The following is a 24,348-nucleotide window of genomic DNA, read 5'->3' on the forward strand; positions in this document are numbered from 1 at the left end:
TTTTATTATTTTAATTTTTATTATTTATTTATTTTATATTTTATTTATTATTATTATTATTTTATTATTATTATTATATATTATATTATTGTTGTTGTTGTTGTTATTTATTAGTGACATTTATATCCTGCCCTTCTCACCCCGAAGGGGACTCAGGGCGGCTCACAAGTCACATGTACATACAATATATTATATTATTTGTATAGCACAATATAAGCATTATATATTACTATATTGTACTATAGCACTATATTGTAATATTATTACAATATATAATATAAATATACCATTATAATAGTGTATAATAATTATTATTATATTGTATTACATTATCATATTATAATTATAATAATATAATATAATAATAATAATTATATTATATTATATCATTATTATTATGTTGTATTACATTATCATATTATATCATTACTAGCTTTGCCCGGCCACGCGTTGCTGTGGCTTATGGGAATCTTTTGTTGGCAGAATAGCAGTGAATAGCCTTGCAGTCTCAAAGCCTGGCCGTTTTCTGGAGTAGCTGGAGCTTTGTGTTGTATGAACGTAGAGGCATGGATGAGGGGTTGTGCTGCCAAGTTTAGTGTTTCTGGGATGTGTAGTTTTGTTGTTTTGTCCTAGGCCGAAATTTCATTACCCTTTTATATATATAGATATAATAATATTATCATATTATTATTATATTGTATTACATTATCATTATATACATATACAATATGTTATATTATTGTGTAGATAGATATTTTCACATTTAGATATAAATAATTAATATATTATTATGTATATTATTCACTGCTTGGAGAAATTAGGTTACAATTCCCATAATTTGCAACCATCACTGCCATTGGCAATGCAGGGCAGGGGGTTCTGGGAGCTCTTATCTCAAACAGTAAGCTTTATGAGCTCCCAATTTAGTTCAATTACAGGAACGTATAATTAAGTTCAGTTGCCACTGGGAGAACATGAACTGGGATTTTCAAAGTGTGCCCAGGGCTCGATGGGAAGAGTTTGGGAAAAGTCCATAGAGCTCTGCGGTAGGTAGTTGCCTTTGGAAAGTCCCGGCTCCCATCTCCAGACAGGGAGGCCTAATTGCTAATTAGCATAACAAAAAATACATCAAATGCTAATTTCACACGACCTTTGCTCTGCTTTCTTTCATACGGCGTAATTATAGTGCTTTGATACAGCTTTCGCCGCCAATGGGGCATCTCATGGAACCCGGAGGTTTGCAGTGTGATTTTTGCAGCCGGCTTCTCAGGACTCGAACTACAAATCCTAATAATAATAATAATAATAATAATAATAATAATAATAATAATACATCACACAGTCCTAGACACTTGGGAAGTGTTCAACATGTGATTTTGTGATACGAAATCCAGCATATCTATCTTGTTTGCTGTGTCATACAATAATAATAACAACAACAATAATAATAATAATAATAATAATAATAATAATAATAATAATAATAATAATAATTTTATTTGTATCCCGCCTCCATCTCCCCTGAAGGGGACCCGGGGTGGGTCACAGAAATATCAAATACAAAATAGTAACAATATAAAATACATCAATAAACAAAGACAAGCACCAATTATAATATTTAAACATTGACCAAAAAAAAAAAAATCCTACCATTCCATAAAACTCCCAATACGTTTTGACTAATACATGCTCTCAAAGGCCTTCTCTCCAAGGAGTATATTTATGTGCTGTGTCTCCTAATGATTTTCACTTTCTAAAGGTTTTCGCCTGACGTTAAGTCCAGTCGTGTCCGACTCTGCGGATTGGTGCTCATCTCCATTTCTAAGATGAAGAGCCGGCGTTGTCCGTAGACACCTCCAAGGTCATGTGGCCACTGGCATGACTGCATGGAGCGCCGTTACCTTCCCGCAGTACCTATTCATCTACTCACCTTTGCATGTTTTCGAACTGCTAGGTTGGCAGAAGCTGGGGCTAACAGTGGGAGTTCACCCTGCTCCCCGGATCCGAACCACCGACCTGAAAGTCTTATTATTATTATTATTATTATTATTATTATTATTATTACAGTGGAGTCTCACTTATCCAAGCTAAACGGGCCGGCAGAGCCTTGGATAAGCGAATATCTTGGATAATAAGGAGGGATTAAGGAAAAGCCTATGAAACATCAAATTAGGTTATGATTTTACAAATTAAGCACCAAAACATCATGTTTTACAACAAATTTGATAGAAAAAGTAGTTCAATATGCAGTAATGTTATGTTGTAATTATTGTATTTACGAATTTAGCACCAAAATATCACGATGTATTGAAAACATTGACTACAAAAATGGCTTGGATAATCCAGAACCTTGGATAAGCGAGGCTCTACTGTATTTCTATTATTATTATAAATACCCTGCTTTATCTCTCCCAAAGCGGCCTAACATGAAAGCATCAGGATACAACCCAAAATATAAAAATATGCAGACATTAAAACAGGATTAAATATAAACAGTATATAAAAATTCCCAGTTAAAAATCATTAAAACATATTCAAAGTGAGATTCTACTGTATTATTCTTATGCTGCCTTCATAGAATCATAGAATCATAGAATAGTAGAGTTGGAAGAGACCACATGGGCCATCCAGTCCAACCCCCTGCTAAGAAGCAGGAAATCGCATTCAAAGCACCCCCGACAGATGGCCATCCAGCCTCTGCTTAAAAGCCTCCAAGGAAGGAGCCTCCACCACAGCCCGGGGCAGAGAGTTCCACTGGTGAACAGCCCTTCTCACAGTGAGGAAGTTCTTCCTGATGTTCAGGTGGAATCTCCTTCCTTCCCTGTAGTTTGAAGCCCTTGTTCCCTTGCGTCCTAGTCTGCAGGGCAGCAGAAAACAAGCTTGCTCCCTCCTCCCTATGACTTCCCTTCACGTATTTGTACATGGCTACTCTCATGTCTCCTCTCAGCCTTCTCTTTTGCAGGCTAAACATGCCCAGCTCTTTAAGCCGCTCCTCATAGGGCTTGTTCTCCAGACCCTTAATCATTTTAGTCGCCCTCCTCTGGACGCTTTCCAGCTTGTCAACATCTCCCTTCAACTGTGGTGCCCAGAATTGGACCCAGTGTGATTCTAGGTGTGGTCTGACCAAGGCAGAATAGAATAAGGGGGAGCAGGACTTCCCTGGATCTAGACGCTATTCCCCTATTGATGCAGGACAGAATCCCATTGGCTTTTTTAGCTGCCGCATCACATTGTTGGCTCATGTTTAACTTCTTCCCCACGAGGACTCCAAGGTCTTTTTCGCACACACTGCTGTCAAGCCAGGCATCGTCCCCCATTCTGTATCTTTGATTTCCATTTTTTCTGCCGAAGTGAAGTCTCTTGCATTTGTCCCTGTTGAACTTCATTTTGTTCGTTTCGGCCAATCATCTCTCTAGTCCAGGGGTCCCCAAACTTTTAAAACGGGGGGCCAGTTCGCGATCCTTCGGACCCTTGGAGGGCCGGACTATAGTTGGCCAGTGAACAATAATAATTAATAATAATAATAACAAATAATAAATAAATAATAATAAATAAATAAAGAAGGTTGGAAGAGACTCTTTGAGCCATTGACAAGCAAAGCACCCCTGACAGATGGCCACCCAGCCTCAATGTTAATAACAATAATAATAATAACAAAAAGGGTTGGAAGAGACCCTTTGGGCCATTTAGTCCAACCCCCTTCTGCCTCTGTGCACCAAAAGCACAACCAAAGCATCCCTGACAGATGGCCATCCAGCCTCAATGTTATTATTAATAATAATAATACGTAATAATAATAATATAATAATAATAAACAGGGTTGGAAGAGACCCCTTGGGCCATTTAGACCAAACCCCCTTTTGCCTTTGTGCACCAAAAGCACAAGCAAAGCATCCCTGACAGATGGCCACCCAGCCTTAATGTTACCCTGTTTCCCTGAAAATAAGACATCCCCAGAAAATAAGACCTAGTAGAGGTTTTACTAAATTGCTAAATATGAGGTCTCCCCTGAAAGTAAAACCTAACAAAGTTTGTGTTTGGAAGCATGTCTGTTGAACAGAACGCCAGAGCATGCAGGATTGGTAAATGTACGTGCCATAGATTGTTGTACATGGAAATAATGGTAGTAACAAGAAATTCTTGATAGGATTCTCAGTTTGTCTGGTTATGCTGGTTTGTGATGACAACTACTGTACAGTATAAAATAAATGTTCATTTTTTGTTGAATAATAAATGTGAATTCTTCATGGAAAAGTAAGACATCCCCTGAAAATAAGACATAGTGCATCTTTGGGAGCAAAAATTAATATAAGACACTGTCTTATTTTCGGGGAAACACGGTATTATTATTATTATTATTATTATTATTATTATTATTATTATTATTAATAATAATAACAAAGAGGGTTGGAAGAGACCCCTTGGGCCATTTAGCCAACCCCCTTTTGCCTTTGTGCAACAAAACCACAAACAAAGCACTCCTGACAGATGGCCACCCAGTCTCAATGTTAATAATGATGATGATGATGATGGTTTTAAGAGAAGAAGAGACCCCTTGGGTCATTTAGCCCAACCCCCTTCTGCCCTTGTGCCGTGGGGGCCGGATAAATAGCTTCGATGGGCCGCATCTGGCCCCCGGGCCTTAGTTTGGGGACCCCTGCTCTAGTCTGTCAAGATCGTTTTGAATTCTGCTCCTGTCTTCTGGAGTGTTAGCTATCCCTCCCAGTTTGGTGTCATCTGCAAACTTGATGATCGTGCCTTCTAACCCTTCGTCTAAGTCGTTAATAAAGATGTTGAACAGAACCGGGCCCAGGACGGAGCCCTGCTTGTGGCACTCCACTTGTCACTTCTTTCCATGATGAAGACGACGCATTGGTGAGAATCACCCTTTGGGTTTGTTTGCTTAGCCAATGACAGATCCACCTAACCGTAGTTTTGTCTAGCCCACATTTGACTAGTTTCCTTGCCAGAAGGTCGTGGGGGACTTTGTCGAAGGCCTTACTGAAATCCAGGTACGCTACATCCACAGCATTCCCTGTATCGACCAGTGTTCAGTGTTAGCCTGGTTTCTCGCTATATTTGACCTGCTGATTCGAGGGTCACCATAAATCGAAAATGACTTGAAAGCATACAACAACAACAACAACAACAACAACAACATGAGATGAAGACAAACAAGACAGGCAGAAAGCGGGTTGTTTTACAGATTTCCAGAAAAAACAGAAACCACTGGCCCTTCTTCTTTTGAAAATACGAAATCCAGCACTGGTTGAGTGAGGTGTCTTGCAGTAGTGAGAACACACAAGGTTTTTTCCTCCTCTTTATACATTTTTCCTTTAACACAAAGGCCCTGGACGGGCTTTGTGGGCCTGGCTCCTGAACCAACGGTTAGGCAGCTCCCTCTGCTGGTACTTTAATGGGATCTGTAGCACATTCCTGCTGGAAACAAGGCATTTTCATAGTTAGGAGTTACTGGGATCAGACATAATCTGGGTTATGTGGCAGTGTAGCTCCAGAAGTACAGTAGAGCCTCACTTATCCAAGGTTCTGGATTATCCAAGGCATTTTTGTATATTTTTCAATATATCGTGATATTTTGGTGCTAAATTCATAAATACAGTAATTACTACATACCCTGTTTCCCCTAAAATAAGACATCCCCAAAAAATAAGACCTAGTAGAGGTTTTGCTGAATTGCTAAATATAAGGCCTCCCCCGAAAGTAAGACCTAGCAAAGGTTTTCTTTGGAAGCATGCCCGGAGCCCACCAAACAAACACCATAGCATGCACGATTGGTAAATGTACATACCAATTGTATATGGAAATAATGGTAGTAACAAGGAATTCTTGATAGAAGTCACAGTTTGTCTGGTTTGGTTATGTTGGTTTGTGATGACAACTACTGTACAGTATAGAATAAATGTTCATTTTTTTTTGTTCAACAATAAAAGTGAATTCTTCTTCATGGAAAAATAAGACATCCCCTGAAAATAAGACCTAGCGCATCTTTGGGAGTAAAAAATAATATAAGACACTGTCTTATTTTCGGGGAAACACGGTAGCATTATTTCGTATTGAACTACTTTTCCTGTCAAATTTGTTGCATAACATGATGTTTTGGTGCTTAATTTGTAAAATCATAACTTAATTTGATGTGTTGCCATTGTTATACTGCATTTTATTGTCCATTTCAACTGTGAAATTACCTTCCCCATTTTGGCACATTCTGCACTTTGCCCGGGTTCTATGAATTAGTCTCCTGTTTTTAATATTGTATGCTTCATGTCGATTTTAACGATTGTTTTTACTGATATTGATGTTTTTATTGGGATAACTGTTTTATTGCTGTGTTATTGATATTTGATTGTTTTATCGGGCTAGGCCCCAAGTAAGCCGCCCCGAGTCCCTTCGGGGAGATGGGGCAGGGTATAAAAATAAAGTTATTATTATTGTTATTATTCAATAAGCTTTACCTTAATCCCTCATTATCCAAGAGATTTGCTTATCCAAGGTTCTGCCGGCCCATTTAGCTTGGATAAGTGAGACTCTACTGTACTGGGATTTATAGTTCACCTACAATCAAAGAGCATTCTGAACTCCACCAACGATGGAACTGAACCAAACTTGGCACACAGAACTCCCATGTAAAAGGTAAAGGTAAAGGTTTTCCCCTGATGTTAAGTCCAATCATGTCTAACTCTGGGGGTTGGTGCTCATCTCCATTTCTAAGCCGAAGAGCCGGCATTGCTCGTAGACCCCTCCAAGGTCATGTGGCCACTGGCATGACTGCATGGAGAGCCGTTACCTTCCTGCCGGAGCAGTACCTATTCATCTACTCGCACTCTGGGGGTTGGTGCTCATCTCCATTTCTAAGCCAAAGAGCCGGCATTGTCCGTAGACCCCTCCAAGGTCATGTGGCCACTAGCATGACTGCATGGAGCACCGTTACCTTCCTGCCGGAGCAGTACCTATTCATCTACTCACACTCTGGGGGTTGGTGCTCATCTCCATTTCTAAGCCAAAGAGCCGGCATTGCCCGTAGACCCCTTCAAGGTCATGTGGCCACTGGCATGACTGCATGGAGAGCCGTTACCTTCCTGCCGGAGCAGTACCTATTCATCTACTCACACTCTGGGGGTTAGTGCTCATCTCCATTTCTAAGCCAAAGAGCCGGCATTGCCCGTAGACCCCTCCAAGGTCATGTGGCCACTGGCATGACTGCATGGAGAGCCGTTACCTTCCCGCCGGAGCAGTACCTATTCATCTACTCACACTCTGGGAGTTAGTGTAATAATATTATGATGTAATAATAATAATATTATGATGTAATACAATGTAATAATTATTATAATTCACGATTATAATTGTATATTTATATTACATGCAATATTACTAATAATATTGCGATATAGTTGTATAATATAATATATTGTATGTATATATACTTGTAAACCGCCCTGAGTCCCCTTCGGGGTGAGAAGGGCGGTATATAAATGTCGCAAATAAATAAATAATAATAAATAATAGTGCTCATCTCCATTTCTAAGCCAAAGAGCCGGCATTGCCCGTAGACCCCTCCAAGGTCATGTGGCCACTGGCATGACTGCATGGAGAGCCGTTACCTTCCCGCCGGAGCAGTACCTATTCATCTACTCACACTCTGGGGGTTAGTGCTCATCTCCATTTCTAAGCCAAAGAGCCGGCATTGCCCGTAGACCCCTCCAAGGTCATGTGGCCACTGGCATGACTGCATGGAGAGCCGTTACCTTCCTGCTGGAGCAGTACCTATTCATCTACTCACACTCTGGGGGTTAGTGCTCATCTCCATTTCTAAGCCAAAGAGCCGGCATTGTCCGTAGACCCCTCCAAGGTCATGTGGCCACTGGCATGACTGCATGGAGAGCCGTTACCTTCCTGCTGGAGCAGTACCTATTCATCTACTCACACTCTGGGAGTTAGTGCTCATCTCCATTTCTAAGCCGAAGAGCCGGCATTGCCCGTAGACCCCTCCAAGGTCATGTGGCCACTGGCATGACTGCATGGAGAGCCGTTACCTTCCTGCTGGAGCAGTACCTATTCATCTACTCACACTCTGGGAGTTAGTGCTCATCTCCATTTCTAAGCCGAAGAGCCGGCATTGCCTGTAGACCCCTCCAAAGTCATGTGGCCACTGGCATGACTGCATGGAGAGCCGTTACCTTCCCGCCGGAGCGATACCTATTGATTTACTCACATCTGCATGTTTTCGAACTGCTAGGTTGGCAGAAGCTGGGGCTAACAGCAGGCGCTCATTCTGCTCCCATGACCAACAGAAAATACTGGAAGAGTTTGGTGGGCATTGATCTTGAATGCTGGAGTTGTAGCTCACCTCCATGCAGAGAGCGCTGTGGACTCAAAAGAAAGAGCCTGAGGCTGTGAGGAGTGGTGGGAGTTGGAGTCCAAAACATCTGGAGGAGCCAAGTTGGCCCTCGACCTGCTTTAAATGGGTGTCTGTCTTCCTCCCAGCTCCGCCCCCGGCTCAGAAAAGGCTCCCCTTAGACGAAGGCAGTCTCTGGGGCAGCCAATGGGCTTCTGGCCGGGGAGGAAGGAGGAAGCGAGCCCGGGCCCAAGGCTGGAGGCGAGGAAGGAAGGAAGGAAGGGCCGCCGTCATGGGGGTGAGCCAGTCCCTGGGTCTGCCCCGGGGCCAGGGCGCCCTCCCCGTCGGGTGCACGGACGTCATGGTGGGGCAGAACCCCAAGGTGAGCCGGAACGGAACCAAGCCAAAACGGGCGCAGCATCCTCTCCTGACGTTTCGCCCACATCAGGGGTTGGGAGGTCTGTTGGGAAACTAGGCAAGTGGGGTTTATGGGAGGGAGAAAGAACTCTTCTCTGCTTGAGGCAAGTGTGAATACATTATTGGTTTGCTGTGAGTTTTCCAGGCTGCCTGGCCACATTCCAGAAGCATTCTCTCCTGATGTTTTGCCCACATCTATAGCAGGCATCCTCAGAGGTTGTGAGGTCTGCTGGAGGCAAGTGTGAATGTTGCAATTGGCCACCTTGATTAGCGTCGAATAGCCTTGCAGCTTCAGAGCCTGGCTGCTTCCTGCCTGCCTGGGGGAAATCCTTGGTTGGGAGGTGTTAGCTGACCCTGATTGTTTCCTGTCCGGATTTCCCATTTTCCTTATTTACTGTCCTTCCTGATTTTAGAGTTTTTGTTCATTTGCGTGGTTTCCTCCTTTCTGTTGAACTGTCTCTATACACACTGGTGGATTTAATAATAATAATAATAATACAGTAATAATAATCGCTGTCACTGTCCATGCACTTTATTAAAAAGCCTTGAAATCATGTATCTTCTTAGGCCTGACCCCCCTTTTACCCATAGTGGTTGATGTCTGTATTATTACTTCTGGTCAACATTCTGCGTCTCCAAGGAAGCCCAAATACGAACCAGGAAGTTAGTGAAACTCATTACATAGAAATGAGATGTTTATTAGTAATTTCCTGATTCGCATCTTGCTCTGCTAGTCTTGGCAGTTTGGCCTATGAATATGCTGAGATATTGTTTGTATTAGGATGATGGGAGAGTTTGGACTGATGCAAAGCGGGCTCCTTGGCTGTGTTTTCATACAAGGAAACTGGGAGAGTAGGTGTGAATATATTGAAATGGAAAGTAAATATTATGCAATTCATAAGAAGGAAGTATATACTTCCTGGACGGTTGATACTATGATTTAGGACTGGGTTCTCTTCTGAGACAGTTATTAATAATAATAATAATAATAATAATAATAATTAAAAAAAACTTTATTTATATACCGCCCTATCTCCCGGATGGGACTCAGGGCGGTTTCCAATCATAAAAACAACACAAACATTACATAGCAACATAATAACACAGTATTAAGCAAAGTAAAACAATACAATTATATAGCAATAAATAACACTTACACGACCTGATCAAGTCCCTTCCAATGTATTTCCTTCCTTTCAATGCATCATGGGGCTACTCACAATAATAATAATAATAATAATAATAATAATAATAATAATAATTATTATTATTATTATTGGGCCCCCAGTGATGCAGTATGTTAAAGCACTGAGCTGCTGAACTTGCTGACCAAAAGGTCGCAGGTTTGAATCCAGGGAGCAGGGTGAGCTCCCACTGTTAGCTCCAGCTTCTGCCAATCTAGCAGTTCGGAAACATGCCAATGTGAGTAGATCAATAGGTACTGCACTTGCAGGAAGGTAATGGCGCTCCATGCAGTCATGCCAGCCACACGACCGTGGAGGTGTCTATGGACATGCAAATGTGAGTAGATCAATAGGTACTGCACTGGCGGGAAGGTAACGGTGCTCCATGCAGTCATGCCAGCCACAAGACCTTGGAGGTGTCTAGGACAACGCCGGCTCTTCGACTTAGAAATGGGGATGAGAACCAACCCCAGAGTCGGACACGACTGGACTTAATGTCAGGGGAAAATCTTACCTATTATTATTATTATTATTATTATTATTAATGTTTCTTTATACCCACTTTATCTCTTCCAATTAAAAGTCAGGCCACGCAGTGTCAAGGCCAGGAAGTGCCGAAAAGGCGTGGAGCTCGGCTGCAGGCTTGCAACAGAGCCCACTTGCGTCACAGGAACAAATGCAGGGCTGCCTTCAAAGGCTGGCAACACGAAATGGAGAAATACGCACTCCAGTTGATCTTGACTCCTTTAGGGATTTAATCATTTCATTAAGGTCCTTAACAAGCTCGTTTCCCCCCAATCCTGATGACTTTAGTGTGCCTTAATGTTTATCGTGTAGTTATCAGTTACGTTTATATGCTTCCTTTCCTTGGAGAGATATAAGTAGCTTGGCTCCAGTGGCAAATGTTGGCTTTCGGGTTCACCGGGGCAGCAAATCCATTCCGGATTATAGTCCGATCTTCAAAAGAGCTCTCCAAGGTGCTGAATCCTGTGCCCAAAATAGGTTTGATGCATGGGATAGATCTTGTATGGACAAACTTGAGCTCTCCGGGTGTTTTGGACTCCAGATCCCACAATTCCTAACAGCCTCAGGCCCCTTCCTTTTCCCCCTTAGCCTATATATATATACACAGTAGAGTTTCACTTATCCAACATAAACGGGCCAGCAGAAAGTTGGATAAGCGAATATGTTGGATAATAAGGAGGCATTAAGGAAAAGCCTATTAAACATCAAATTCGGTTATGATTTTACAAATTAAGCACCAAAGCATCATGTTATACAACAAATTTGACCGAAAAAGTAGTTCACTACGCAGTAATGTTATGCTGTAATTACTGTATTTACAAATTTAGCACCAAAATATCATGATGTATTGAAAACATTGACTACAAAAATGCCTTGGATAATCCAGAACCTTGGATAAGCAAGTGTTGGATAAGTGAGACTCTACTGTGTATGTATGTATATATATATATATATATACACACACACACACACACACACATATACAGTATATATATATACACACACACACACATACTAGCTATGTCCGGCCACATGTTACTGTGGCATAGTCAGGTGGTATGGAAAATAAAGTAATGAGAATCAGCCAGCCTTTGAAGCTGCAAGGCTATTCATTCCTGTTTATTTGTTTAGGTTATTTTGAGTGGAGGTCCTACCTTGAATGTTTTGGTGTATTGAGGCCAAATTTGGTGCCATTTGGTCCACTGGTTTTATTGTTAACGTGGTCCTGCAAACGTACATTACATTTTTTATATATATATACATATATGCACTGTATAAGCATATAATTTTAACTTGTATTTTATTGCAAAAACCGGACTGTTTGCAGGGGAGAAAGTAGTATACAAAATTTAATTTGAATGCCTTGGGTTATATTATTATGATACAGCAAAATTTATTATTATTATTATATTATATTAATAATTATTGTTGTTGTTTAATATAATAATAATAATAATAATATATTATTATTTTGCAAAAATATTATTTAATATAATAATAATAATAATAATAATAATAATAATAATAATAATAATAATTTGCAAAATGCCTTTGCACTGTTTGTTGTCAGGAGGCGTTTCCTGATTCATATTGCAGTTTGGAGTTAAAATGAAAGAAACGGTCAAATATATATATGCTTCTTGTAGTTGAGTGTATTTCTTGACTTCAGTTAGAATTGTAGTGTTCCTCAGTTTCCCCTGGATAGGGCCAATGTGTTAATAGCCGGATTGGATGGCTTCTCGTTGGCTGTATCAAACTAAATACTTTAGATTGCAAAGTATCCCAGTGGCAAAAATGTTTTTGATAGAATCGCAGAATAACAGAGTTGGAAGATTAGTCTGAATTCATTCGTTGGTCATTAGTCTGAAGTCTGATTCTGTTGCGAAACAGAACAACCTGTCCTCAGGCGGCAGCAAACATTAAACATTAATTCCACACCTGCAGGAATAAAGGAATGTGAGATCTCCAGCCATGTGTCTCAAAGGTCCGCGTGAGCCTCAAGAGACTTCTCTTTTTTCAAGCCTTTGTGCCAACAAACCTAAAACACAAACACACGTGACACACGGCCGTCAGTGCCGACTTCCTCCATGTCAAAGGAACTGTCTGGGGCGGATTTCATGGGAAATAAAGGCTCGAAACTTCCTCTTGGTCAGACCAGATGTTGAAACAGCTGGGCTCCTTGAAAAACAGGCATGGGCAAACTTGGGCCCTCCAGTTGTTTTGGATGACAACTCCCACAATTCCTAACAGCTGGTTAAGAAAACCCAGGGGGTATCCAGTCCACCCCCTTCTGCCATGCAGGAAAAACACAATCAAAGCATCCCTGACAGATGACCATCCAGCCTCTGCTTGATGATGATGATGGTGATGGTGATAACAACAACAACAACAACAATAATGGGATCATAGAATCCCAGAGTTGGAAGAGACCCCAGGAGCCATACCCTGTCCCTTTCTATCATTCAAGAAAAGCACAATCAAAGCACCCCTGACAGATAATCATCATCATCATCACCTGGTTCATCATCATCATCATCATCATCATTGAATCGTAGATCCAAGGGGCCATATCCAGTCCAACCCTCTTCCACCATGCAGGAAAGGCACGATCAAGGCATCACAGACAAATAACCATCCAGTCCCTGGTTAATAATAATAATAATAATAATAATAATAATAATAATAATAATAATTTTATTGACACAAAGGCATAGTATGACACAGCAAATGAGATATATATGCTGGATTTCATATTATTATTATTTTATTATGATACAGCAGGCAAGATAGATATTCTGGATTTCGTATCACAAAATCACAAGTCGAACACTTCCCAAGTGTCTAGGACTGTGTGATGTATAATAATAATAATAATTATTATTATTATTATTATATTTTTATTATGACACAGCAAACAAGATAGATATCCTGGATTTCGTATCACAAAACCACAAGTCGAACACTTCCCAAGTGTCTAGGACTGTGTGATTTATAATAATAATTATTATTATTATTATTACTATTATTATTATTTTATTATGACACAGCAAACAAGATCGATATGCTGGATTTCGTATCACAAAACCACAAGTCGAACACTTCCCAAGTATCTAGGACTGTGTGATTTATAATAATAATAATAATAATAATAATAATAATAATTATTATTATTATTATTATTATTATTATTTTATTATGACACAGCAAACAAGATCGATATGCTGGATTTCGTATCACAAAACCACAAGTCGAACACTTCCCAAGTATCTAGGACTGTGTGATTTATAATAATAATAATTATTATTATTATTATTATTATTATTATTTTATTATGACACAGCAAACAAGATAGATATGCTGGATTTCGTATCACAAAACCACAAGTCGAACACTTCCCAAGTGTCTAGGACTGTGTGATTTATAATAATAATAATAATAATTATTATTATTATTATTATTATTATTATTATTATTTTATTATGACACAGCAAACAAGATCGATATGCTGGATTTCGTATCACAAAACCACAAGTCGAACACTTCCCAAGTGTCTAGGACTGTGTGATGTATTATAATATTATTATTATTATTATTATTATTATTATTATTATTATTATTATTATTATTTTATTATGACACAGCAAACAAGATCGATATGCTGGATTTCGTATCACAAAACCACAAGTCGAACACTTCCCAAGTGTCTAGGACTGTGTGATGTATTTTCGGATGATGCGCGCAGATCCCCGTCGGGTGGCCTTTTGCAGTTGGCAGATCGTAATTTTGTCAATGTCTATTGTTTCCAAATGCCGGCTGAGATCTTTTGGCATGGTATTATTATTATTATTATTATTATTATTATTATTATTATTATTATTATAGAATCATAGACTCATGGCTCAGATAGAAACAAGGAGACTAGGCCAACACCTTGTAAAAAAGGCGACGATGGGGAAGGATACGAAACCTGAAGAATGGTGGTATCCTCCAAATGTTATGGGAGGGTGCCCACGTATAAAGAGCCGGAGTTAAGAAACAGCCAGGGCTCTTTTGGAGGACGCCTGGGGTGCTGATGGTGCCTTTCCTTCTTGCAGGGCCTCTTCTTCCGCCTCTTCTACCCCTGCGTCCCCCAAGACGGAGCCGAGCAGCCCGCCTGGATCCCCCGCTATGAGTACTATTATGGGCTGGCCGACTACATGAACATGAATCGGAAGTGGTTCGCCCCGCTGCTCAGCGTGACCTTTGGTAAGACGGCTTCGCTCTTTGCAGGACTTCAGTCTCCTGGTCCCGGAAAACTCACAGCAACCCCACTTGCAGTATGTTCTCAGGTCACTTCTGACACAATTAAAAAGTCACATTCTGTGGGGAAAACCCCCACCTTTCCTAGGCCTTAAACAGCAAAATTCTGACTCATTTCTATTCTCATGCGTTGTTTCTTTTCCACAGGGTCTTGCAAAATCCCGGTGAACTGGAACGCTCCTTTTCGACCGAGCAGCCACAAATATCCGCTGATCATATTCTCCCACGGCTTGGGAGCAATTCGGTAGGACCTTGTCCACAACTGACATGGTGGTCTCTCTGTACTCTTGGGTGGTCTTCAGGGAGATAGGGCAGAATAGAAATAAAGTATTATTATTATTATTATTATTATTTTCTACGGAGTCCCCAGTGGCGCTACATGTTAAGGCGCTTAGCTGCTGTACTTGCGGACTGAAAAGTCGCAGGTTTGAATCTGGGGAGTGGGGTGAGCTCCCGCTGTTAGCTACAGCTTCTGCCAACCTAGCAGGTCGAAAACATGCAAATGTGAGTAGATCAATAGGTACTGCTCCGGCAGTCATGCCAATGGTCACATGACCTTGGAGGTGTCTATGGACATGCAAATATGAGTAGATCAATAGGTACTGCTCCGGTGGGAAAGTAAAGGTGCTCCATGCAGTCATGCCAATGGTCACATGACCTTGGAGGTGTCTACAGATAACGCCGGCTCTTTGGCTTAATAATAATAATAACAATAATAATGATGTTTATTTGTATCCCGCCACCATTACCCCCAGAGGGGACTCGGGGCGGCTCACAGAAATATCAAATACAAAACAATAACAATATACAGTACATCAGTAAACAATAACATGCACCAATTGTAATATTTATTTATTTAAAACATTTATACCCCGCCCTTCTCACCCGAGGGGACTCAGGGCGGCTTACAAAAATTGGCAAAATTTAATGCCCAAATTGCGATCATAAAAATAAAACAATATAAACAGATCTGTTAATAACATTGTTAAAACACATTATAAAAACCTTAAAAACGTATATATAATTAATTCCATTCATCCGAGATCCTCATGCACGTTAGACATGGAGATGAGCACCAACCCTTAGGGTCGGAACTTAACGTCCAGGGAAAGCCTTTACTTATTATTGTCTACACAGAGAAGCCATTGAAATCCACATGAATAAAGAACATCGCTCAGAAGACAGGGGAATTCCAGACATGAAACCATCAGGGCCAGCTAACACCTCCCAACGAAGGATTCCCCTAGGCAGGAAGCAGGCAAGCTTTGAAGCTGCAAGGCTATTCAATGGCGAGATTCACACTTGCCTCAGGCAAACGACGAGTTGTAGTACGACATCCAACCCACTTTCCTCGCACTTGATAGGTTGTAGTATTTACTCCTCCGCTGCAGACAACTTACCTTCTCCTTTCCGTTTCCAGAACGGTGTATTCCGCCATCTGCATCGAAATGGCTTCCCGTGGGTTTTTGGTGATGGCACTGGAGCACAGGTGAGGGGCCGATGGCGCTTCCAAGTTAAGATCCTGTTTGTGACATAGAAAATCCAAATTATATGTGAACTTGCTTTCAGGGATCGCTCTGCTTCGGCCACCTACTTCTGCAAACTGGATCCCGAAGCGCCCGATCTCCCGGGATCTCAGGCGAATGAAGAATGGCTCTCCTATCGAGGGGTTCCGAAGGATCAGAAGGAATTCCACTTCCGAAACCCACAGGTATGTCTCGATTTATTTGATTTTGTGAGTGGTCTTTGCTCGTATAGGGAAAAGAAATAGAACGGAGATAAGGATAGAGTGTGATACCCCATATCCATAGGGAATGCGTTCCCAGACTTGACCTGGATATGCGAAACTATGGATAATAGTGATCCCAGCAGCTGTTGTGACTCAGCCTCTGTGTGATTCTGATGAGGATTCTGGGATGCAGTTTCAAGATGATGGGCTTCAGGTTCAGGATGAGTTTCAAGATGGGAATTATGGGATTCAGGTGCAGAGTGTCCCTGCCGTGGGAGATGAAGAGCAGGGAGTTTTTTCCCATGGGAAGAAATGATGTTGTTTCTGATGATGGTTTTCAGGTGCGAGAGGCAGAAAGGGAGAGCAGCTCCCAGCCTCAGTCTGATAACACTAACGAGCTCAGTGGCCTTGACGATGAGGCCATGTCTCTCGGTTGGAATTTCGGGGGTTGCGCAGAAGCCTCTGAATAGCAAATAAGAGGGAGGTCACAGGGCAAAGAAATGCCTTCATGTCATGCTATTAAAACAGTCTGCTGAGAGGGAAATCTTTGTCAAAGCAATTTCCTCGCTTGAATCAAGAACCAAGTCTGCTTTCCTGTATTACCTTGTAGCCTGGATGTATTCTCGTTGCTGGGACTTTGGAAAGGACCTTGTTTCATGCCTATGTTTCTATGGATTCGTTGCTTACAGCCTTGTTTTTGCAACTATCTTTTGGAACTGAACTTTTACCTTTTATTAACTATCTTTTCCCTATTTTCTAATAAACTACAAAAGACTACATTCTGTGTGTAGCCTGGTGTCTTTAGCAAGGTGAAACTATCCTGAGGGGCGACACGTATAGGGAAAAGAAATAGAATAAAGGATACAGTGCGACCCCCCATATCCATAGGGAATGCATTCCCGGACTTTACCTGGATATGCAAAACTATGGATGAAATGATCCCAGCAGCAGAGGCTGCAAAAGGCAGAAATCCGCTGTTAATTAACCCCGTAAATGATCGACACACACATGTGCAGCAGCAACGACTTTACTGTTCCGTTTCCCTGCCCGTAATGCAAAGCCGGGCTTCGTTCTGCTGTTTGAGGAACGGCAAATTCACAGCAGAGGGTTGTTGTATGTCTTTCGGGCTGTGTGGCCATGTTCCAGAAGTATTCTCTCCTGACGTTTCGCCCACATCACAGCAGGCTTTCTTCCTTGTTGCAGCTCCACCAGAGAGCCAACGAATGCATCCGGGGACTCAAGCTCTTCCGCAGCATCGATGCCGGCAAGCCTCCTGTCAATCTCTTGCGCACTGATTTCGATCTGTCTGCGCTGAAGGTAAGCGTGCCCAGCACATTCAGACTTACGTTTGCAAAGGTTTGTGCCACACAAGGCAGGGGCTCTTTCTCCCTCTCCAAAGGGCAGAAATCAAAATGAATGAGTTTGAATGCCCAGACCCATATCAAATTAGTACTTGGATGGTAGACAACCAACAAACACCAAGTTCTGTAGGCTATGCTTCTCTAGAGCTTGTAATGCTACTTTTGGACACCAGGTGGAGCAAGGTTCCCTTTTGTCATCATCTCCACGTGGGAAAGAATGGAGACAAAAGGCTTTTCTTCCCTCTTAGTGGGTTAGACTACAACACCCATCAGCCAGCAGTGCATACTGCTTTCTGGAGTGTGGGATTTCTTGCTACCTGGGGAGGATATCAAGCTGGGAAGCCTGCACTAAGAGAAAGACTCTTGTCTGTTTGATGCAGCAGTTGGCCACCTTGATTAGCATTTAATGGCCTTGCTGCTTAGTGCCTGGGGGAATCATGGTGATGTTCAGCTAGAGCCTCAGAGTGACTTTGATGGGGATTATGGGATTCGGGTTCAGAGTGTTCCTGCTGTGGCAGATGAGGAGCAGGGAGGCTTTCCCACGGCAGGGAATAGTGTTGATGATTCTGAAGATGATACTGAAGCTAGCCAGGTGCAAAGGGAGGACAGCTCCCAGTCTGATAGAATGCAGACAGACGCTAATGCTAACGAGCTGTCTGGCCTTGACGAAACAGAACCTTTGGATCGAGCTGACCGTTTGGAATTCAGGATTCACAGGAGTGCTAGAATAGCAAACAAAAGAGAGGTCAGAGGCCAAAGAAATGCGTTCATGCTATGCAAAGGGTATTAAAAGAGTGTGCTGAGAGAGAAATCTTTGTCAAAGCAACTCCTCATTTGAGTCAAGAAGATAGCTCTTGCTTTCCTGGATTATATCCATGTTTTGGGACTTTGCCATGTATTAATGGAAGCTTGTTTTATGCCTTATGTTTTCTTGGATTATTCTTTATAGCCTTGTTTTGCAACAATCTTTTGGAACTTTACTTTTGCTTTTTTAAGAACTATTATTTCCTTATTTCCTAATAAACTACAAAAGACTTCAACTTGTGTACAGCCTGGTGTATTTAGCAAGGTGAAGCTAACCTGAGGTGCGACAGGTGATTAATTACGACATTCACACTTGGCTCCTTTAGAGCATCTGTTGCTTGTTGCTTCTGGGGAACACCATCAGAGTACCCTAGAATGGCCTTTTCGGTACGCTCTGTATCCCTGTACAGAATGCTCCGAATCCCTTTACCATTACAGGATGTAAATTGCTAAGGCAAAAGAGGGGAGGCCATTTAGAATAATTTTAATTACTTCCTTCTTTGCCTCCATGATGGGCTCCTTTCTCATGAAGATAAACAGCTTCGCTCTCACAGAGCCTCCTCTCACCATGAACTTACACAGGAGCTGAAGTCCAAAACACTTGGAGGGCCAAAGTTTGCCCATGCCTGGTCTTGCCTGACCTGTGACAGTGGCATCTCTCCCCCGTTTTCTCTGGCATCTTCAGACCTTTCCTTTCCTTTTCCATTCCAGGACAACATCGATCTGACCAAGGTTGCCGTCATGGGCCACTCGTTTGGAGGAGCAACGTCTGTCCTCGCCCTGGTCAAAGAAGCCCAGTTCAAGTGAGTATGCTCCAAGACCATAACTATAGGCTCCTAGAGTTGGAAGACACCCCAACGGCTATCCGGTCCAACCTGCCATGCAGGAAAAGCACACTCAAAGCACTCCCAACAGATGGCCATCCACCTCTGCTTGAAAACCTCCAGAGAAGGAGACTCCACCACGTTCTCAGGCAGCATATTCCACTGCCAAGCAGCTCTTACCGACATGAAGTTCTTCCTAATGCAGTGATGGCCAACCTATGACACGCGTGTCAGCACTGACACGTCTAGCCATTTTTGCTGACACGCTGCCGCCTGCAGATTGATCGGATGACTAATGTCTTTTGTGGCCAAATTTGGTGTGATTTGGTCCAGTGGTTTTGTTGTTTACTCCATGGGAATTATGCACATTACATTTATATATATATACATACAGTAGAGTCTCATTTATCCAAGCCTCGCTTATCCAAGCCTCTGGATAATCCAAGCCATTTTTGTAGTCAATGTTTTCAATATATCCTAATATTTTGGTGCTAAAATCATAAATACAGTAATTACTACATAGCATTACTGCGTATTGAACTACTTTTTCTGTCAAATTTGTTGTATAACATGATGTTTTGGTGCTTAATTTGTAAAATCATAACCTAATTTGATGTTTAATAGGCTTTTCCTTAATCCCTCCTTATTATCCAACATATTCGCTTATCTAAGCTTCTTCTGGCCCGTTTAGCTTGGATAAGTGAGACTCTACTATATATATATATATATATATATATATATATATATATATATATATATGTATAATATCATTCTATTATTATTCTATTATTATTGTAGTATATTATCATATTATTCATGACTACATTGAAACTAGAATAGAGAGAAATCAGCGTGGAAACCGCAAGAGATACCATAGATCGTTGTACATGGAAATAAGGGTAGTAAATAGTTTTTGATTTATTAAATACAGTTATATATTACAATTATACATTTTTGTTATTTAAACTATACATATTGCAAAATTATGGTGTTTTTTTTCTCTCGAAGTGACACACCACCCAAGTCATGCTAGGTTTTTTGGTGAATTTTGACACACCAAGCACAAAAGCTTGCCCATCATTGTCCTTATGTTTAGTTGGGATCTCTTTCCCTGCAGTTTGAATCCATTGCTTTGTGTTCCAGTCTCCAGAGCAGCAGAAAGCAAGCAGAGTCCAAAACACCCGGAGGGCCGAAGTTGGCCCATGCCTGGACTAGTCTGTACCCATTGCCGTCCTCTTTTTTCTCCCGCCGCAGGTGTGCTGTTGCTCTCGACGCCTGGATGTTCCCTTTGGAGAACTCCCTGTACCCCAAAGTCACCAAACCGGTCCTCTTTGTCAACACGGAATCCTTCCAGACGCCCGAAAGCGTGGCCAAAATGAAGAGGATCAGCGCCACGAGCAACGAGAGCAAGATCATAACGATACTGTAAGTCCGTGCTCCAAGGCTTCTCGTGAGAGTATGGAATATGTATTGAGAGGCCAATGTGATATCAAGGCGAGATAAAACTTGAGGCCCATCGTCCCAGCCTGTAGGTTTCTCACCTGAAAGAGGTGTGATTTATGAAGCAGGGATTGGAACTCAGGTGAGATGCTGGGATGAAGGAGGATGTCGGTCAGGTGTTCTTGTTGTGATTGTTATGCATTTTATATTGTTGTATTTTATATCGCGTATTTTATATTGTTGTATTTTATTGTATGTTGTTGGGCTTGGTCCCTGTGTGAGCCGCCCCGAGTCTCCTCGGGGAGATGGGGCGGGATACAAAAATAAAATTATTATTATTATTATTATTATTATTATTATTATTATTATTATTATTATGCACCATTGGGTTGAGCACCATAAGCAATGTGTTCTGTGCAAAATGTGTGGCTTATAGGGGAAAGTTTGCATCAATGCCAGAGGGTTTTTTTGTGCAGATACACCCAAAATTTAAAAATACAGAATAGTAGAAAAAATGCACAAAGCTGTGCTCATTGTCTTCAGCAAGTCTTTGAAATTAGACACTCTTCCAAGTGAGGACAACTTCAACAAAGATGTATATTTGTGTTGATTGCTGTGGCAGCGGTTGGACTGATATTTCTCAGTCACTTGTGTTGTGTGGCGCCAGTGTGGGACCTTAATGGTGCGATGCAGTGCTCCTGGTCTCTCCTGAGTGCTTCCGCCTGTCTTCTTCGCAGGGGCAGCGTCCACCAGAGTCAGACCGACTTCACTTTCCTGGCAGGGAATCTGGTGAACAGGGTCTTCCAAACAAGAGGCACCATCGATCCCTACGAAGGCCACCGCATTACCAACCAAGCCGCTCTTGCTTTCTTGCAGAAACATCTCCGTAAGTCCATGCTCCAGGACCATTTAAAGGGGGGACAGACCTTCTTCCTGCAATCGTTTGGAAGCAGGGTTTGCAATTGAATGCTAGAATAGTGCCTTGATATCTAGCCTTCCAGGGACATTGTGATAGGAGCTTCAAGACAACTTCAGGGCAGAGGTGGAGAACACCTTTGAGCCCAAGCACCAAAGTCAATCTCAAGCCATTTCTTGGAGGCTGAGTCGCAGAGCTCCTGACGTTTCACCCACATCTGTGGCAGGCATTCTCAGAGGTGTGAGGTCTGTAGGAATCTCAGCACGTGGGGTTTATATGTTGTGGGGGGGGGGGGGTGGTGGCGGGAGAGAAGTCCCAGGTTGAAGGCCTCACGAGAGAAGCTCCAGTGTGAAGGCTGCTGTGTGTAAAAGCTACTGTGTGAAGCTCTTGTATAAGTTTGTTTGTGAGAGGAGGCTCCTTGAGAGCGAAGCTGTTTATCTTCATGAGAAATGAGCCCAGCATGGAGGCAAAGAAGGAAGTAATTAAAAATACCTAGTTTGTAATTAAAAATACCTGAAAATTAAATAGGAATTTTTAATTACAAACTAGATATTTTTAATTTTTGAGTTCTGTTATTGATGTTTTAAAAGGTGCTTTTAGAATGTTTTTAAGATGTTTTTTAAAGTTGTTTTAAAGATGTTTTAAAGATGTTTTTAAATTGTTGATTTTAGCCGGTTCTTGTAAGCCGCCCCGAGCCCTAGGGGCGTGGCGGCATATAAGTTTGAAAAATAAATAAATAAATATAAATAAATCACTTCCTTCTTTGCCTCCACGCTGGGTTTCTATCTCATGAAGATAAACAGCTTCGCACTCACAGAGCCTCCTCTCACAACGGGACATTTTATTATTAATGCTCGTAGTGGAACCTTGCCAGCAGTTACATTTTATGTAATCATGTCCAGTGATGACTAACCCTTTCCCCCTTTTCCCATAGAGCTGAAAGAGGATTTTGACCAGTGGGATCATCTCCTGGAAGGCATCGGTGACTGCATTGTTCCAGACAGTCCTCTCCAGAAGTCCAGCCTCTAGACACAGAATACTCTTCCTGCCGGTGCTTTAGGGCACAATGACCATTGGGGAGTATCGTCTCGTACTTATATAAACTCTCTTAATGAATGATCATACACTTCTCTTGCCAAATGACTATCATTGTTATAAGACTTTGTGTATACAACAGATTTATGTTCACTGTTTGTGTCTATTGATATTAGGTTAGAAAACCATTACTATTGTAATTGTTACACTATTGTTTGTAGTGCTCTCGGTTCTATGCACTTGGGCAAGTCATTCTCTCTGAGCCTCAGAGGAAGGCAAAGCTACTTGCCAAGGAAATTATCGAATTGCTATTAAGTTGGAGCAGTTTGAAAGCACTTAACAGAAACCCTCTCTGGAGGGTTCAAATGCACCTTAATACTGTGCCTTATGAGCTCATCAGTCTCCTCCTTGATCCTGAATCAGTGAACATGTTGCGCAGCTCTTTAACACCTAATCCAGGCTTGGGCAAACTTTGGCCCTCCAATGTTTTGGACTGCAACTCCCACCATTCCTAACAGCCGGTATCCACAAGCAGGTTGACTGGGGATACTGGGACATCTTGTTCCCCAAAGCTACTATTCTCAGCTCCGACCAGAACGTGGGAGCAATGCTCAAGCTTGTGGTGCATGGAATGACAGCCACATTCCTCCTCCAAGCATTTCCATGGCCATGTTGCTGGTTGCGTGGGTGGAAGAGGGGTGGGTGGCATATTTATACAGGTCTTGTCTAGCTGCACTTTGCTGCCACTTGCCAAATGTGAATATTCCTCCAATATCCCTCCAGTGCTGCTGCTGTGATGATTGATTTGTGTCTCTCAAAATGAATGCTCGTGATGATTTTTTAATTAAAAAAAACAGAGTGCTGTTTTCAATAGAAATTGCTGTTCTGTAACACGCTTGTTGTATTTTCTCCCGGCCTCTTTGATTTCGACCATCGGAAGGAATTGGTTGCGCCGTGGGTGCTTGAAGGGCCATTCCAATTAAAATGTGAACATGGAGAATGGTTATGGGGTTTTGCAAGGTTTTGCAGGTGAACGTTGGGAAAAATGGCTTGCATGGAGAATCAACAAGTTGTAATCAAACTAGTGATTCCCCCCAAATCAACATTCGCAAGCACAACCTCTCTCTTAACCCAGAGCTTTATAATATAATAATAATAACTTTATTTTTATACCCCGCCCCATCTCCCCAATGGGGACTCGGAGCGGCTTGCATGGGGACCAAGCCCGAAAACATACAACAATAAAATGATAAAACAATTATTCCAACAGTAAAACATAAATATCAATAAAACCATCATAGTAATCAACATATAGCATAAAATATTAAAAGCAGGAGAGTAAAGCAAAGATCTGGGCCAAAGTGCAAAATATATCAAAATGGGAGAGGTAGTTTCTCAGTAAAGTGCAAAATAGTAGTGGCAGAAAAACCTGTAGTTGGATGGGCAGATAGTTCAACC

General features: G+C 41.7%; 1 protein-coding gene and 1 long non-coding RNA gene across 2 annotated transcripts; one reads left to right on the forward strand and one right to left on the reverse strand.

Moving 5' to 3' along the window:
• Positions 1–1,475: 1,475 nt before the first annotated feature.
• LOC134293862 (uncharacterized) lies at positions 1,476–8,568 on the reverse strand. The gene is made up of 2 exons (XR_010000840.1): positions 8,369–8,568; positions 1,476–2,016 (listed from the first exon to the last, which is right to left on the reverse strand). It is a non-coding gene; the product is annotated as an uncharacterized LOC134293862 (long non-coding RNA).
• Positions 8,555–23,767, forward strand: pafah2 (platelet activating factor acetylhydrolase 2). Its single transcript, XM_062962799.1, has 10 exons — positions 8,555–8,738; positions 14,577–14,727; positions 14,929–15,025; positions 16,202–16,270; positions 16,351–16,492; positions 17,714–17,827; positions 19,387–19,478; positions 20,754–20,924; positions 21,677–21,825; positions 22,790–23,767. The coding sequence occupies exons 1-10, from the start codon at positions 8,649–8,651 to the stop codon at positions 22,882–22,884; spliced, it is 1,170 nt and encodes a 389-aa protein (XP_062818869.1). The 5' UTR covers positions 8,555–8,648; the 3' UTR covers positions 22,885–23,767.
• The last annotated feature ends 581 nt before the right edge of the window (positions 23,768–24,348 follow it).

This window comes from Anolis carolinensis, unplaced genomic scaffold, assembly GCF_035594765.1.
Source record: "Anolis carolinensis isolate JA03-04 unplaced genomic scaffold, rAnoCar3.1.pri scaffold_10, whole genome shotgun sequence".
Lineage (NCBI taxonomy): Eukaryota > Metazoa > Chordata > Lepidosauria > Squamata > Dactyloidae > Anolis > Anolis carolinensis.

Bases quoted from the DNA above. Each gene is read 5' to 3' on its own strand.
- pafah2 (XM_062962799.1), top strand. From the start codon at position 8,649: ATGGGGGTGAGCCAGTCCCTGGGTCTGCCCCGGGGCCAGGGCGCCCTC. The intron at 16,271-16,350 runs GTGAGGGGCCGA...ACTTGCTTTCAG, and splicing joins GTGATGGCACTGGAGCACAG to GGATCGCTCTGCTTCGGCCA. The intron at 16,493-17,713 runs GTATGTCTCGAT...TCCTTGTTGCAG, and splicing joins TCCACTTCCGAAACCCACAG to CTCCACCAGAGAGCCAACGA.